At 51.9% G+C, this 14,151-nt stretch overlaps 1 protein-coding gene across 1 annotated transcript in view; it reads left to right on the top strand.

The window, feature by feature from the left end:
• The window catches only part of ARRB1 (arrestin beta 1), a 45,170-nt gene extending 31,295 nt beyond the window's left edge, over window positions 1-13,875 (top strand). The window contains exons 10-15 of the mRNA XM_065397796.1: window positions 672-809; window positions 1,837-1,920; window positions 6,009-6,032; window positions 9,773-9,843; window positions 10,681-10,732; window positions 13,764-13,875. Coding sequence (XP_065253868.1) covers window positions 672-809; window positions 1,837-1,920; window positions 6,009-6,032; window positions 9,773-9,843; window positions 10,681-10,732; window positions 13,764-13,875 — 481 coding nt within the window. The remainder of the gene's footprint in view (window positions 1-671; window positions 810-1,836; window positions 1,921-6,008; window positions 6,033-9,772; window positions 9,844-10,680; window positions 10,733-13,763) is intronic.
• Window positions 13,876-14,151: the final 276 nt, after the last annotated feature.

The raw sequence follows: 14,151 nt of genomic DNA, 5'->3' as shown, positions 1-14,151 counted from the left end.
TATAGTGCTGTTGCATCGCCATGTCATGACACGGCTCAGCGTTGTGATATTCCATCACCCCAGATGAGGTGGCATCAATATGTGATGACTCTTCATCACCGTGGACAGCTGCAAACGTTGTAACGCAGCGTCGGTGCTGCACACAACAGAGCGATTCTGCTCTGCTTGGGACCATGGCAACCTTGTTCGGACTGGCTTTTGATCACATCTCAAAACTCAGAGTGAAACGCAATCAAAACCACTGAGCGTTACATGGCTCCTGCCTGAACTCTCTTGGTTAGCTGGCAACTTGCTCCGAGTTCCCCTGAGAGATGGGGGGTCATAGATGAATTTAGGCTTTCGGGTGTTGTCAGGAATCTGCAGCGAACACCATATCTTGCGATTGTCCCGCAAAGAGTGAGGTGGGCGTGTTCAGAGCCCCACGGGTAGTTCTTGCATTAGGATTTCTCTGTGTCACAGAGAGGAAGCCACTTCCCAGCTCCACAACAGGAACCACTGTGATGGTGTCAGGCATTCACATGATCCCCAGTGGGATTTGCCGTTGCATTGTGCTTCAGATGTTTTCCTTTCTCCTACAGAGATGGGAGCTCTGGGCCCCGATGGGGAGGTGCGGCTGTTGGTTCGGTCCCATAAGTTACATCAGTTTCATTCTCCCACGTTGTTGTCCTCAGTGACGTGGTGGCTCCGAGTTCGACGTTCTGCAAAGTCTACACGCTGACCCCCTTTCTCGCCAACAACCGGGAGAAGCGGGGCCTGGCCCTGGACGGGAAGCTTAAACACGAAGACACCAATCTGGCTTCCAGCACGCTGTGAGAGCTCCTTCCTCCCTGCCCTGCATGTCTGAGTGGTTTGTTTCTCCCAGCAATGCGGATGGGCCACCTAAAGAATGACTGTCGTGAAGAATTCCTGTGCTACAAACACCAGCCGAGGCCCCAGTCCTGCAGATCACTTGGCCTTAACTCTAAGTACATGAGTAGCCTTGTTGATGTCAATACCAGTTGGCTTCAGTGGGGCTACCCGTGGGCTTAAACATGTGCTCAAGTGCTTTGCTGCATCGGGGTTGGAACCTCAGTGTTGGTACCAGGATCAGATGTCGTAGAAGTGAGACATTTAAAAGTGCCCTGGCCAGGGCCCTGTAGGATACCCTGTAGGGGGCAGTACTATACTGCCTGCCTTTCAAGGGATGACACGGGAGACCTAATGGTAGCGCTTTCTATTGCTAATTTCTGGGATTCTAAAAAGATGATGGCCAAAACTTTCATACCTGGCTGCTTAAAGGTAGACCCCCCAAAATGCCACTCTAGGATTGAGGAGCCTGCGCACCCAGGTTTGAAAACTTCAGCCAAAGTCCTTAGCTAGTCACTCTGGGTGGGATTCACAAAGGTATTTAGGTGCCTAACCCCCCTGGCTTTCACTTCCTATTGATTTTCCTTTGTGCGTGTCTCTCTCCATCCGTTCTCAGAGGAGAGCCTGAGAGAGCCTCTGGGCTTTTTAGAGCGAGGAGCCCATTTTCAGTCCCAAAACGGTTTGGCTGATTTTCACTTCACCTATTTGTTGCGGGTGAAAAGGGTGTAATTTTCCAAATTTGACATCCCTTCCCAGTTAGTCACTTTTCCCTTTTAAATATGTGAAATTTCAAAATGTCGCCTGATTCCCTGGGGAAACTGCCATTTTGCAAAAATGTGGTGAGGTTCGGGGAGTTGGGAGACGGCCCGGTATTGTGAGTCTGTGTTTGGGGTACTTTGCGGGGAAGGGGAGCTACTATTTTCACCCGGTTCTAATAGAAATTCCTGGCAGTCGTTTCCTTACAAATCCCTCCTCTGTTCTTGCTTCTAGACTAAGAGATGGAGCCAATAAGGAGATCCTGGGAATTATTGTCTCGTATAAAGTGAAAGTAAAGCTGGTGGTGTCTCGGGGAGGGTGAGTATCTTCTTACTTCTGCGGCCAATCACAGCCAAGAAAAATCAAACCAGCCTTTCCTCTGCCCCAAACGAAGGCAAGGGTGACTCGATGCAAATTTATCCAGTCACTTAAATCTCTACCCTCATAGACCACGCCCTCCAGCACATGGCCACACTCCCATGACCACGCCCTCCAGCACATGGCCACGCCCAATGACCACGCCCTCCAGCACATGGCCACACTCCCATGACCACGCCCTCCAGCACATGGCCATGCCCCATGACCACGCCCTCCAGCACATGGCCACACTCCCATGACCACGCCCTCCAGCACATGGCCACACTCCCATGACCACGCCCTCCAGCACATGGCCATGCCCCATGACCACGCCCTCCAGCACATGGCCACACTCCCATGACCACGCCCTCCAGTACATGGCCACGCCCCATGACCACGCCCTCCAGCACATGGCCACGCCCTCATGACCACACTCTCCAGCACATGGCCACGCCCCATGGGCACGCCCTCCAGCACATGGCCACGCCCCCATGAGCACACTCTCCAGCACATGGCCACGCCACATGGCCATGCCCTCCATCACATGGCCACGCCCCTGTGGCCACACCCTCCCGCACATGGCAATGTGCACATGGCCACAGCCCCCAGCACATGGCCACGCCCCCGAAGTTTGAGAAAGAAGCTGCATGGAGCTTTCAAACACTCACAAAGGAAGAAACTTTTGCAGTGTTTTTTACATTGAGGGTTTGTTGAATCTTCTTTTGTCTGGCCCTGAATCGGGATAATGTTCACAGGGCTGGGCTATCGGCTTCTTGCTTTGGCCCAACAGCATGTGCTGGTTAACTCTTTGTATGGCCGCCCAATACATGCTCTGAGTGTACGGTCCCTTCATTTGTGCTTGTGTTGCTCTAAACCTCACTCTCCTGGCTGGAGCAGGTCCAGCTCTAGTGCAGGTGAATTCTGAATGGGTGGCAGTGTTTGCTCCTAGTGACTTCGGTGAGCTTTGGCTCAAACCCTCAGTGCCTTTCCTCTGCGGATCTCAAAGCACTTTACAAGCACTGGTTAATTCTCCCAACACTCCTCTGAGCAGCTTGCCCAGGGCCATGCAGTGAATCAGTGGCAGAGCCAGATATGGAAATTAAGAGTCCCAATTTCTCGTCAACAACTCCTCTTCCCTTAGTTTGGTGTGTGCGCTCTGCTGCTGCTGTTTGGCTGAGCCTTGAATTGAGTCAGGGGACAATGACCCCCTTGACGCTGACTGCAGCTGGGAAGAAGGTTTTGGAGGCAGGAGACTTTGTTTATGGCTGAGTTAAGCATTCTGCAGCCTAGACTGGCAAAGCCCCAAAACATCCTGCCACCGGGCAAGAAGACTTAGCTTTGCCAGCAAACTTTGCTGGCAGGGAGTGGCACATGGCAAAAGCTTCATGCAGTCTTAGTACTTTCTGCTAGCCAGCCTACAGAGAGGCATCGGTTAGCCAGTCACTTCGCCCACCGGGTGAAAGCTCCTGTCAGTCGCTCCGAGTGGGAGGGCCAGGGGGAAGGGGTGAGGACTGTAATGATTTTTTCAGATATGTCAGTGGAAGAGGGTTTGGTGCAGGCTCCTTAAAGGCAGGCTGGAGGCTCAGCACAGGCCTGCTGTGTTGTGGTGAAGAATCTGAGTATATACACATACATACAGAGAGCATGAACAGGTGGGAGTTGTCTTACCAACTCTGAGAGGCCAATTAAGTAAGAGTGTGATCATGGGGGCGTGGCCATGTGCTGGAGGGCGTGCCCACAACTATTTCACATTTGGGGACAATATATACCTTCAAGTCAGCGGCACTGCTATGGGTACCCGCATGGCCCCACAGTATGCCAACATTTTTATGGCTGACTTAGAACAACGCTTCCTTAGCCCCCCAACCTGAAGCAAATACTCACCAGCAACCACACATCACTGAACAAAAACACTAACCCACTAATCCTTGCAACAAAGCCCGATGCCAACTCTGTCCACATATCTATTCAAATGACATCATCATAGGACCTAATCACATCAGCCATATCATCAGGGGCTCGTTCACCTGCACATCTACCAATGTGATATATGCCATCATGTGCCAGCAATGCCCCTCTGCCATGTACATTGGCCAAACCGGACAGTCTCTACGCAAAAGAATTAATGGACACAAATCTGACATCAGGAATCATAATACTCAAAAACCAGTGGGAGAACACTTTAACCTGTCTGGTCATTCAATGACAGACCTGCGAGTGGCTATTTTACAACAGAAAAACTTCAAAAACAGACTCCAAGGAGAAACTGCTGAGCTCGAATTGATATGCAAATTAGACACAATCAATTTAGGTTTGAATAAAGACTGGGAATGGCTGAGCCATTACAAACATTGAATCTATCTCCCCATGTAAGTACTCTCACACTTCTTATCAACCTGTCTGTACTGGGCTATCTTGATTATCACTTCAAACGTTTTTTTTCTCTTACTTAATTGGCCTCTCAGAGTTGGTAAGACAACTCCCACCTGTTCATGCTCTCTGTATGTGTGTGTATATATATCTCCTCAATATATGTTCCATTCTATGCATCCGAAGAAGTGGGCTGTAGCCCACGAAAGCTGATGCTCAAATAAATTTGTTAGTCTCTAAGGTGCCACAAGTACTCCTGCTCTTTTTGCGGATACAGACTAACACGGCTGCTACTCTGAAATCTGGGACTTGTAGTTCCCAGGGAGCTTTAGAACTATAGGCTAAGAGCAAGGCCTGCTGGGAAAGGGGGCGAGATTATAAGGACCCTCTCCCCTCAGTATGGGGAGTCGCAAGACTAGCAGCTGTGGGGAAGTGCTGTGATGTGGCCTTGTTGGTGCTGATTAGAGCCCGCAGAGAGGCGGGCTCAGCAAACGACAGCCGGGGGAGATGCTTAGCCACTACAGGACGGCACAACAGAGCAGCCACCGGGGACGCGTGCTGGGAGGGACGTGGCTCCAGGGAGCTGCCCAGTGGAGGAGACCTGACTCCAACCCCCCATCCTCCTTGGCAGCCCCTGGATCTGGAGCTCTCACCAGTGGGACTGATGGGATGCTAGGTACTTGCTGGTCTCAGTCACTAGCTGGGTGTGGGCTCCTGATGGGTTGGCCCATGCTGCTGTTTTCTCCAATGGGAGACAGGCTCCTTGGCTGGAGCTTTGCCTTCTGATCTGGAACTAGTCTGTTGCTCCTTTTACTAAACCAGCTCCCAGCTCTGCTCTGACCCCCCATCCCACTTACTTGAGCCCTGCCCCTCCTTGCGGGCTCTGATCTAGACTCAGGTTTGAGCCCGTTTCCGGCTAACTCTGCCCTTGGCAGCCTGGGCTCTAATGCCGCGCTGTGCGCATCGCCTGTGCCCTGCCTCTGTCTCCGTGCCAGGCTGAATGCTCAGATTCGCAGCCCTAGTGTCGGAGACGGACATCCGTCATCTCTGTCCCAAATCCATCCCTTCCCACCTGTGGGGAGGACCTGACCGGGAGGGGCCAACTCAGGTGAGATCCCAGGGCGATGGCTCCTTCCCAGGTAGAGGCGTGAGGTATCTCGGCTTGTAGGGGGGAGGCCTCACTTATCTGTTGTGCAGCCTTCCCCTGACGTTATCTGCTGACATCCTGCTTGCGGGTCCTGGCAAGTCACAGGTCAGGAGCCTTTGATGGGCAGGTGCAGGGGGCGGGTCTAGGTGACCTCTCGAGGTCCTTTCCAGTCCTGCATTTCTATGATTCTGCCAGCTGCCTGGTGGGGAAGGCTGGTTGTTATGTCCTGTCTCTAGCCCCCTCGGGCCCTGGAGCACCCCATAAACTGCTCTGCTAGTTCCCACAGACACGGCAGGAAGCGGCACATGTCACAGAGAGGCCCGCTTGAGAGTGGTGTAATGTGGGACCCCAGCAGGACCTGGGCTAGACACCCACGTTCACATGGAGCTCAGGGTGATCCGATCAAGCCGGGGGCTGTGGAGCCGGGAGTTGATCTCGGGCCTTGTGCCTGCGTTCAGACCCGTGGGCTGGCTGTGCTTTTTCTTTTTTGAAACTGGTGACTAATCCTCTTGTCTCCTTTGACCTGTGCCAGCCTGCTGGGAGACCTTGCATCCAGGTAACGCTTTCCAGCTCTGCCCGCTCTGGCGGTGCCACGCGGACGCCAGCCGCCCAGCTTTTTCATTCGGGATATTTCAGACCCCTCCGTGGTTCTCCTCATCCTGGTCACCCCTCGCCAGCTTTTCATTCGCCCACTTCGTCTTTGCTTTTGCCTTCTATTCCTTCTCCACCCAAACCCCGGCATGTCTTCCCGGCTTCCCAACTGGAGGAAGATGACAAACTCTGCAGATAAACCATTCATTCAATTCCTTATTTGCCGCCTTTATCAATCCCTAGACTGGGAAGGTGCTGCCCTCTGTTGGTTCAGGGCGTTGGCCATATAACTGCAGGATCGTTGTAAGAATTTAATTGACCAGTCGGGACATATTGTGTTTGTCACCCAGGTGATGTTCGATGCTCTGCACCAGTAGCAGCCGTGCCTAGGGGTTGCAGAGTGAGGCGAGCCGGGGTGGCTCCAGCACTCTCCTGCTGGCCCAGGGCAGGTTGGCTCTGAGCGAGTGAGGGGAAGAGCTCAGAGACACTCGCTATGTGCTCGTATGGCAAACCAGCAGGTCTCTGAGCTGCTGTCTTGTTCCTCAGTGTCTCTGCTGTCATTTAAAATCTCTCCTCCATTGTTGTTTTCAGTGGTGCTGCAGCCCTGTCAGTCCCAGGAGATGAGAGACACAGGGTGGGTGAGTAATTACTTTTATTGGACAAACTTCTGTTGGTGAAAGAGACCAGCTTCCGAGCGCCTCAGAGCTTTGTGTAAAAAGCTTGTCTCTTTCACCGACAGGCGATGGTCCAGTAAAAAATATTACCTCACCTGCCTTGTTTCTCTCATTTAAAAACAGTACGTCTCTGGCCAGGTCTGCACCACAAACGTACATCGGTAAAACGACGTCGCTCAGGGGGGTGAAAAACCCACAGCCCTGAGCGACGCAGGTCCAGCGACCTGCCCCCTCGCGTAGACAGCGCTGGCGAAGGGAGAGCTTCTTCTGTCAACATACCCACCGCCTCTTGTGGAGATGGACTGACTGACCGATGGGAGAAACTCTCCCATGGGCGTAGTAGCATCTTCACAAAAGTGCTACCGCGGCAGTGGAGACTCTGTGAGCAGGGCAGGATTTAGCCAATAAATTGTTCTCTGCCAATAGGCCACCGAGAAAGATTTGCTGCTGCTGTGGCATGAAAGTCTTTCCACAGAGTCAGTCTCAGCAAGTGACGAACCACAAAGCTGTTTGGAGCCCAGGGAAGGGAGGTGAAAGGAGAAGAGGGAGGGAGCCAAGTGGAACTGATGTGCTGCCAGCTCAGTGGTGCTGAGCCACCAAGAATGGAAACCGATCTTTCAGTGAGAATAAACAAATGCTGGTCAGCCGGCGGGGCTGGAATTCCCTTTCATCCCAAGCCATGGCTTCCAATTCGTCTCTCTACCTAAGGCTGGAGGAAGATGGTTTCCAGCTGGTTGTTCAATTTGCAACTAATTAGAGTCCGTTTTGCAAATGTCCCAGACATCCAAAGGCTAAACTGCAGAGCTTGTCAGTGCAGCGCAGAACTAAAAGTTTTGTGCAGCCTTCCTGTTGTATCCTTTTCTCTGTCCTCCTTTCCTGGCCTCCCTGTCAATCGCCGCCTGGTCTGGTACATTGCACGTTCTGCATGCCCTGACTTGTGTACCTGTGCTGGCTGGGAGGAATCGGCTTTACTGAGGCGGAGAATAACTGGTGCTAATTATGGGGACTATGCAAGGGCATGAATCGCGCCTTTCCATTCAGAAATGTGTATGTCACGCAGCGTGATGGCTTTATCACTTATTAAACTCTGCCTCACACACACTACGTAGGGCAGTGAGGGGAGCTTTGTGCCATCTACAGCATGTCCGGACCCAGCGTCCTTTAAATGAGAGATAGAAATCACAACTAAATCCGGCGTTTCCCTCCTGCTGGGTAAGCTGCCAAAAACATATGTTCCCAGGCTGAGCGCAGACCGACTGCCTGGGCTGACGTGTGCCACGACTGATCGCTGCTTGTCAGTGTATATGTGATTTTTCCACCTCGCTCAGTAGCCTGTGATCACTGTGCTCATGCCTCAGGGTATGGCTTAGTGTGGCTCAGAGGCTCAATGCTGCAGCGAGAGGCACTCTAGGTAGACCAGCTGCAACGCATGCGTTTAACTACGCGCTGGACGTGTTTCTGAGATGGAGGGTTTGAATTATGTCCCCTTCTCAGACAATCTCCCTCTCCACCATTGAAACCGGCTTCTCTCCTGTTATTTCATGATGGGGAATGGATGGCTGCTCGGGTTGGTAACAGAGAAAGCACCTGGCGTCTTGTGGCTGCCAATTCAGATTTAGCAGTGGTCAAGAGCTGCTACCACCTGACAGCTGTGCGTTGGCCAGGGGTAGGCAGCAGGTGGCCTCAGTCCACTCCATCAGAGACAGGTAGCCACAAAGCTGTTCTCACATTTGGCTCATTGTTGGCAGCCTTTGGTGGAGAGGCCACGGATTGAATGGGTCCTTGAGCCTGATCTCCCCTCTCACTCGTAGAGGTGGGCAGTGTGGGGGAAACCCGCCCAGGCTCTGCTGATCCCATATTTATGCTGTGGCTAAGCCAGATGTCAGGTGGCAAGGCCAGCTCCTTGCACCAGCACTGAAAACCAGACTGACTGAGCCATCCTTGTTTTCACAGGGTCTAGAGGGGCAGCAGCCCTGCAGCTAATCTCAGAGTAAACTGGCTACAGGGAGCTTCTCTGACTCTAGCCAAATGCAGAAGTTCCTTAAGTAGAAATGCAGAGCTCAGCTTTCCGAGTCTCTCCCCCTTCTGCCCCCACATGCTTCTAGGGAGATGACTGACAATTCGAGTCCAGGAGTAGGGCTCTCAGGCTGTTATAACAGACAAGGCGACTGAGCCTGCTAGAGGAAGGGTAGCGAGGAGACACTATCATTGCAGGGGTATAATGCTGGTCTCATTAGCTCCAACTTTACTCTTTGAGACTCCATTGACATCAGTGTCCACGTGTCAGCATGTGGCTTAGTGTCGCCCGGAGCGTAGCTACTACAGTGATAGGTGCTCCACTGACTTCAATGGAGTCCCACCTGCCTTAGAATCATAGAATATCAGGGTTGGAAGGGACCTCCGCAGGTATCTAGTCCAACCCCCTGCTCAAAGCAGGACCAACCCCAACTAAATCATCCCAGCCAGGGCTTTGTCAAGCCGGGCCTTAAAAACCTCTAAGGAAGGAGATTCCACCACCTCCCTAGGTAACCCGTTCCAGTGCTTCACCACCCTCCTAGTGAAACACGGGTGTGAGAGGAGAATCGAAATGGCGACTATAAATCCAGGGTCAATGTGCACAGGATTTATACTGATGTCACAGGGAGCAGAATCTGGCCTCCACTCCAGATGACATGCTTCTTTTGCAATTGGAAAAACACTTCAATCTGTTAGGGCCACCAAAATACTCAAATCCGCCAGCAGGTGGCGCTAGAGAGCTGCTTTCAAAGCCGGCTCTAGGCAGCAGTGTCATGTAGACACACTGCAATGCTCAGTCTATCCAGCATGCTTCAGGGCCGGAGCCTGCTCTGTGGGCGTCAGTGGCAGAAGGTCAGTTGGGGGCAGGAATCTGGCTCTTCCCAGGGCAGGAGAGAGTATTTAATTAAAATCGCTGCAGTGTCATTCTGGAGCCAGCTATCAAAGCCCCCGCAGGCCTGGTCGCCCTAATGCCCTAATCCATCGCTTCTCATCCGGGTCTCCGGGTCTGTTTCAGTGATGTTGCTGTGGAGCTGCCTTTCACACTGATGCACCCCAAGCCCAAGGAAGAGCCCTTGCACCGGGATGGTGAGTTTACCCCTCTTCTAGTCCCCTCTTGGCTTCGGGACTTGCTCTGCTGGTCTGAACCAAGCCTGGTGGGCGGGGGTGTCGCTGGTTGGGTGGGTTTGTTAGATACAGAACTGGCCTGTGCCGGAATTGAGGTTTCAGACACCTCTTGTGTTCGAAAAGGAGTCTGCGTAAACACTAACAAGCAGAATACTCGGGGGGTTGGGGGGGAGGTGTCAGATTAGTAGCAGCTGAAAGTCCCATAGTGTGTGGGCTCCTGCTGGTCCTGCAGATCCTGGACTCGCCTAGAGACCACGTTGCATGTGCGGACACACAGTTGCAAATGCCCCTTTGCCTGTGTAAATGGTGCAGTAGATGCTTCATCCTTGTGAGGCAGATACATTGACCTCCATGTGGCTTGCCATAGAAGAACTAGCTGGCTGCTCCATGTGGGTGGTAAAGATCCGTGGTTCTCGTTACATGAGTCGGGGTGTTGATTCCAGCGTTATGGCTAAAGTATCCTCTCCCCAGTGCTGCCACAGAATCCATAGGCCTGGAAGGGACCTCGAGAAGTCAGCTAGTCCAGTCCCCTGCACTCATGGCAGGACTAAGTATTATCCCAGGCCATGTATGGGTTGATTGCCACTCTCCACCCCAGAGATGGCTGCATTTCAGTCCTGGTCTGGTGCATTTGAGGCCAAATCCCATTCCCATTGATTTCCAAAAGGAGTTTTGTGCAAGCAAGGATGGCAGGATTGTGCCCAGAGCTTGTGGTGCTGTGGGATGAAAGAAGCTGTGTAACGGTTATTTATTATTTTGTCAAGTAACTAACCATGTGCAATAATTCCCTGTGTTTAGTTCCAGAGAATGAAGCTCCCATAGATACAAATCTCATAGAGCTTGATACAAAGTAAGCTAAAATCATCCCAGGGCCTATATGGGAATGTTGAATCATTTGCATATGAACTCAATCAGTGATCAACTCATTTGCATGTAACTCAATAACCAGCTAACTCATCTAGACGTAATTCGGTCAATATCATTTCCATGTAACAGTCAATGATTAACTCATGTGCACGTAACTTTTAATGCATGGGGTTTCTTTTCTTTCTTTTTGGCATGATAACCATCTTGCATGTGTTTTGCAACAGGAAAAGCACAGTAAGAAACCACCTTCTCTGTCTCTGAGTTGTATTTTGCTCTGTTGCATCCATATCATTGTGTTGTCACAGCCGGACTTCACACTGTGGAATCTGGTTTTAGTGAGTGTCGCTGGTGGGAGACGTTAAGTTCTATGGATCAAATCATAGGCCACCCTTGAGTGCCTAAAGCCGAATCCATATTTAGTCACCTAATGTTAAGGGTGGCCTGATTTTTCAGAGGGGCTGAGCATCTACAGCAGCTCTCATGGACTTCACGGAGTCCAGCCCCTGCTGTCGCAGGCACCCCAGGCACAAGTCAGGCTCTAACGGACAAATTTTCAGAAGTGGCCACTGATTTTGGGTGCCTCAAATTTTGGGGTAATGTGACGTGGCACCACCAAGCCCCTGGCTCCTCAGAGAGGCACATGCAGCTCTTGTTGCCTTCAGTGGGAGCCATGGGCACTTGGTGCTGCTGAAAACCAGGCCCTCGGGTTTTCAAGTTGGGCCTAGAAATTGGGGGGGGGGGCCCAGATCAGTGGTTGATTGAGATTTTGGGCTGCAGGGCATCATAGGGCACCTCTGAAAACCAGGCTGCTAATTGAGGTGCTGAAATATGGTTGCTGGGATTTGAAAAGCTCCTAAAACTTAGAGGCTTTGGAAAATCCCACCCATGGGTGCCTGTGGGTGGGCACCCTGAGTGCCAGCCAGATTTCCAAACTCCATAGTCCCTGGATCCTAACGCGTTTACCCCTTGCCTAGAAATATGAGTGGGGATTTGGGCCGACAGGGTCAGAGTGGAAATGGTTTTCTGTGATGTTGTCCAAGTCGAGAAAGGCTCTCGCGCCTTTCTGAGGGCCCCCCCAAAATCTCCAGTACTGAATGTTAGAGAGAATTATAGAGTGTGTAATAATCTGGCTGACCTGCCTTGGTACGAAGATGCCTGTTAGAAACCCAGTCATGGCACTGTGGAAATCTGGCTTCTCCGTACAATGTGATCCAGGGAGCTCGCTGCCCCCATCACTCCTTTTAACAGAATTCCACTGTGCTGCCCGCCTCAGAGTGAAAATGTGTTTAATTTGGGGATTAGATCAAAGCCATTTCCCAGCTGTGTCGTGAGCTGGTAAATTCTCCATGCGGAATGGAAATTCAGGGCTCTCTTCATCAGAATGTGTCTGGTACCTGTCTGCTGGAAACGCTTCCTAGTTCTTTCTGCCTTCCCTGTGCCTTATTGCATATTCCACGGCCCTTCCACCCTAGCTAGCAAATTGGTAGCTTGGAAGCCAAAGCAGCTGTATTGATGATACCGAGTCTGCGTCACTCTGTAGGGATTTGCTTCTATCCACCCCTGTTCCGGTACTTGGACCCCCCGACCCCGCTGGAATTTTGGGATCCGGTTCCAGCAGTAAGGTTTTGAGTCGACAATTCACTGGAAGTACCTTTATTCCCCAAAGGCTGATGGGCTTTTTAACCACATCTTGTACGCTGTGCTCAATGTCACTATAAACCCCTACTATGTTAATGCTTCCCTAAGACTAAGCAACACAGTAGAGCTGGAAGGAGGACCCACCGCATCATCCAGGTGTCCCCTGGTCTTGGGTGTCCAGTGCACCTTCTGAGCTAGGGTGTGATGCACAAATCCCCCGTTTAGATTCTGTACCCATGTGCGTCGGTCAGTGGTTTGCGTCCGCCTGTCTCGGACACATCCTCTCGCAGCGGCTGCAGAGAGCGGAGGCCGCTAGCTCCATCGATTTGTGTGTGTTAACACAAAAACAACCCCCTTTAAACAGGCTTAATTTGCCTAACACGAGGAAAGCTAACGCTCTGCCTAGCAACTCAGCCCTGATTATTTTTATAGCAAGCGCCATCTTGCATCACCCGTATTCCTTCGCCCCCAGGCCCTCTCTACGTGCCACACAGTTCCTGATGAAAAGACCCTTCGTTCCTCTTCAGCCCTTGGTTATGAGGGTGAAAAAAGCCCAGAGGATTAAACGGGTTTAGGGGGTGATCTGGGAGCAGAGATCAAAACCCTGGGCCCAAACAACTCCAAACTTTGGGAGTTATTTGAAACTCAAACACTGCGGGTTCAGACTATGGTTAGTTGGCTGGTGCCAATATCTCCTCCTGCTGTGCCTAGGGTAACACCCCCACTAAAAATCACTCCGGGCTCACTGGGAGAACCAAGAGGTGACTAGACCTCTGTTTGTGGCTTTGATGTCAACCCCGCTCTCAGGTCCTGGTCCCTTGCACGATACGATGGCGTGAGGTTGTTTCCAGCTGTGATGTCTCACTTGGTGCCTGGCAGGACCGGCCCTCGCAGAGCCTGTACTGAGCAGCAACGGCCTCTGAGGTTCTGATCATGGCAGAAGGCGCCTTTCAAACCCTTTGCCCCTGTAACTGACATCTGATCCCCACTCCCCACCCCTTACAAAACATCACTGTGACTAGATGTTTCTTTAGCTCAAGGGGAGTTTCTGCTGTTGTGAGGATAGGATCCCCATACCCCTAAACTCAGCTGGTCCCACAGGATGCCCTATATATACTGCGTCTCCCCCTCTCTGCTCCCTCTGGCACTCATTTCTCAGTGGCTGCTTCTGCTCGCCGCTCCCTCGGTCCCTTTTTCCCCACAGCGAACCCAATAACAGCAGAGACCAAACGAGCCTTCCCAACCTGCATGATCAGGTGAGGCCAGAACCAGCCCACCTGCCCCTAGTGGTGAAGCAAGGTGCCAGCACGGGCACCAGGGGATGCCGTTGCCTCCCACCCGTTCCACTGTAACCTTCTCCTTGTGTCTTCTGCCAGTGACGACGACATTGTGTTTGAAGACTTCGCCCGACAGAGACTGAAGGGCATGAAAGACGACAAGGAGGAAGACGAGGAGGGGACAAACTCGCCGCAGCTGAACGACAGATAAACGGGATTCTTTTAACCAGTTTTGTTTGTTTCCAGTAACACCTCTGCATTAGGCTTCTTATATTTTGTATGATTTTTTTTTTCTACATGTACCGGGAGCCTATGGATCACCCAGCTGGTGACGGCAATTATAACCTTACAGCTGTGCCATATTTATCACCGTGCATCTAGCTACCTAGGCTGAAGTCTTGTCAGCTGTCTCGAGAACGAGCACAGGGCGGTGGGCCAGATCCCGAGGGGGGTTGCAGCAATCAGGCGTCACCGACGCTCAGCACCC

Source organism: Emys orbicularis, chromosome 1 (genome assembly GCF_028017835.1).
Source record: "Emys orbicularis isolate rEmyOrb1 chromosome 1, rEmyOrb1.hap1, whole genome shotgun sequence".
NCBI lineage: Eukaryota > Metazoa > Chordata > Testudines > Emydidae > Emys > Emys orbicularis.
The sequence above is the reverse complement of the archived record's forward strand: the minus strand, read 5'-3'. Positions and strand labels throughout refer to the sequence as shown.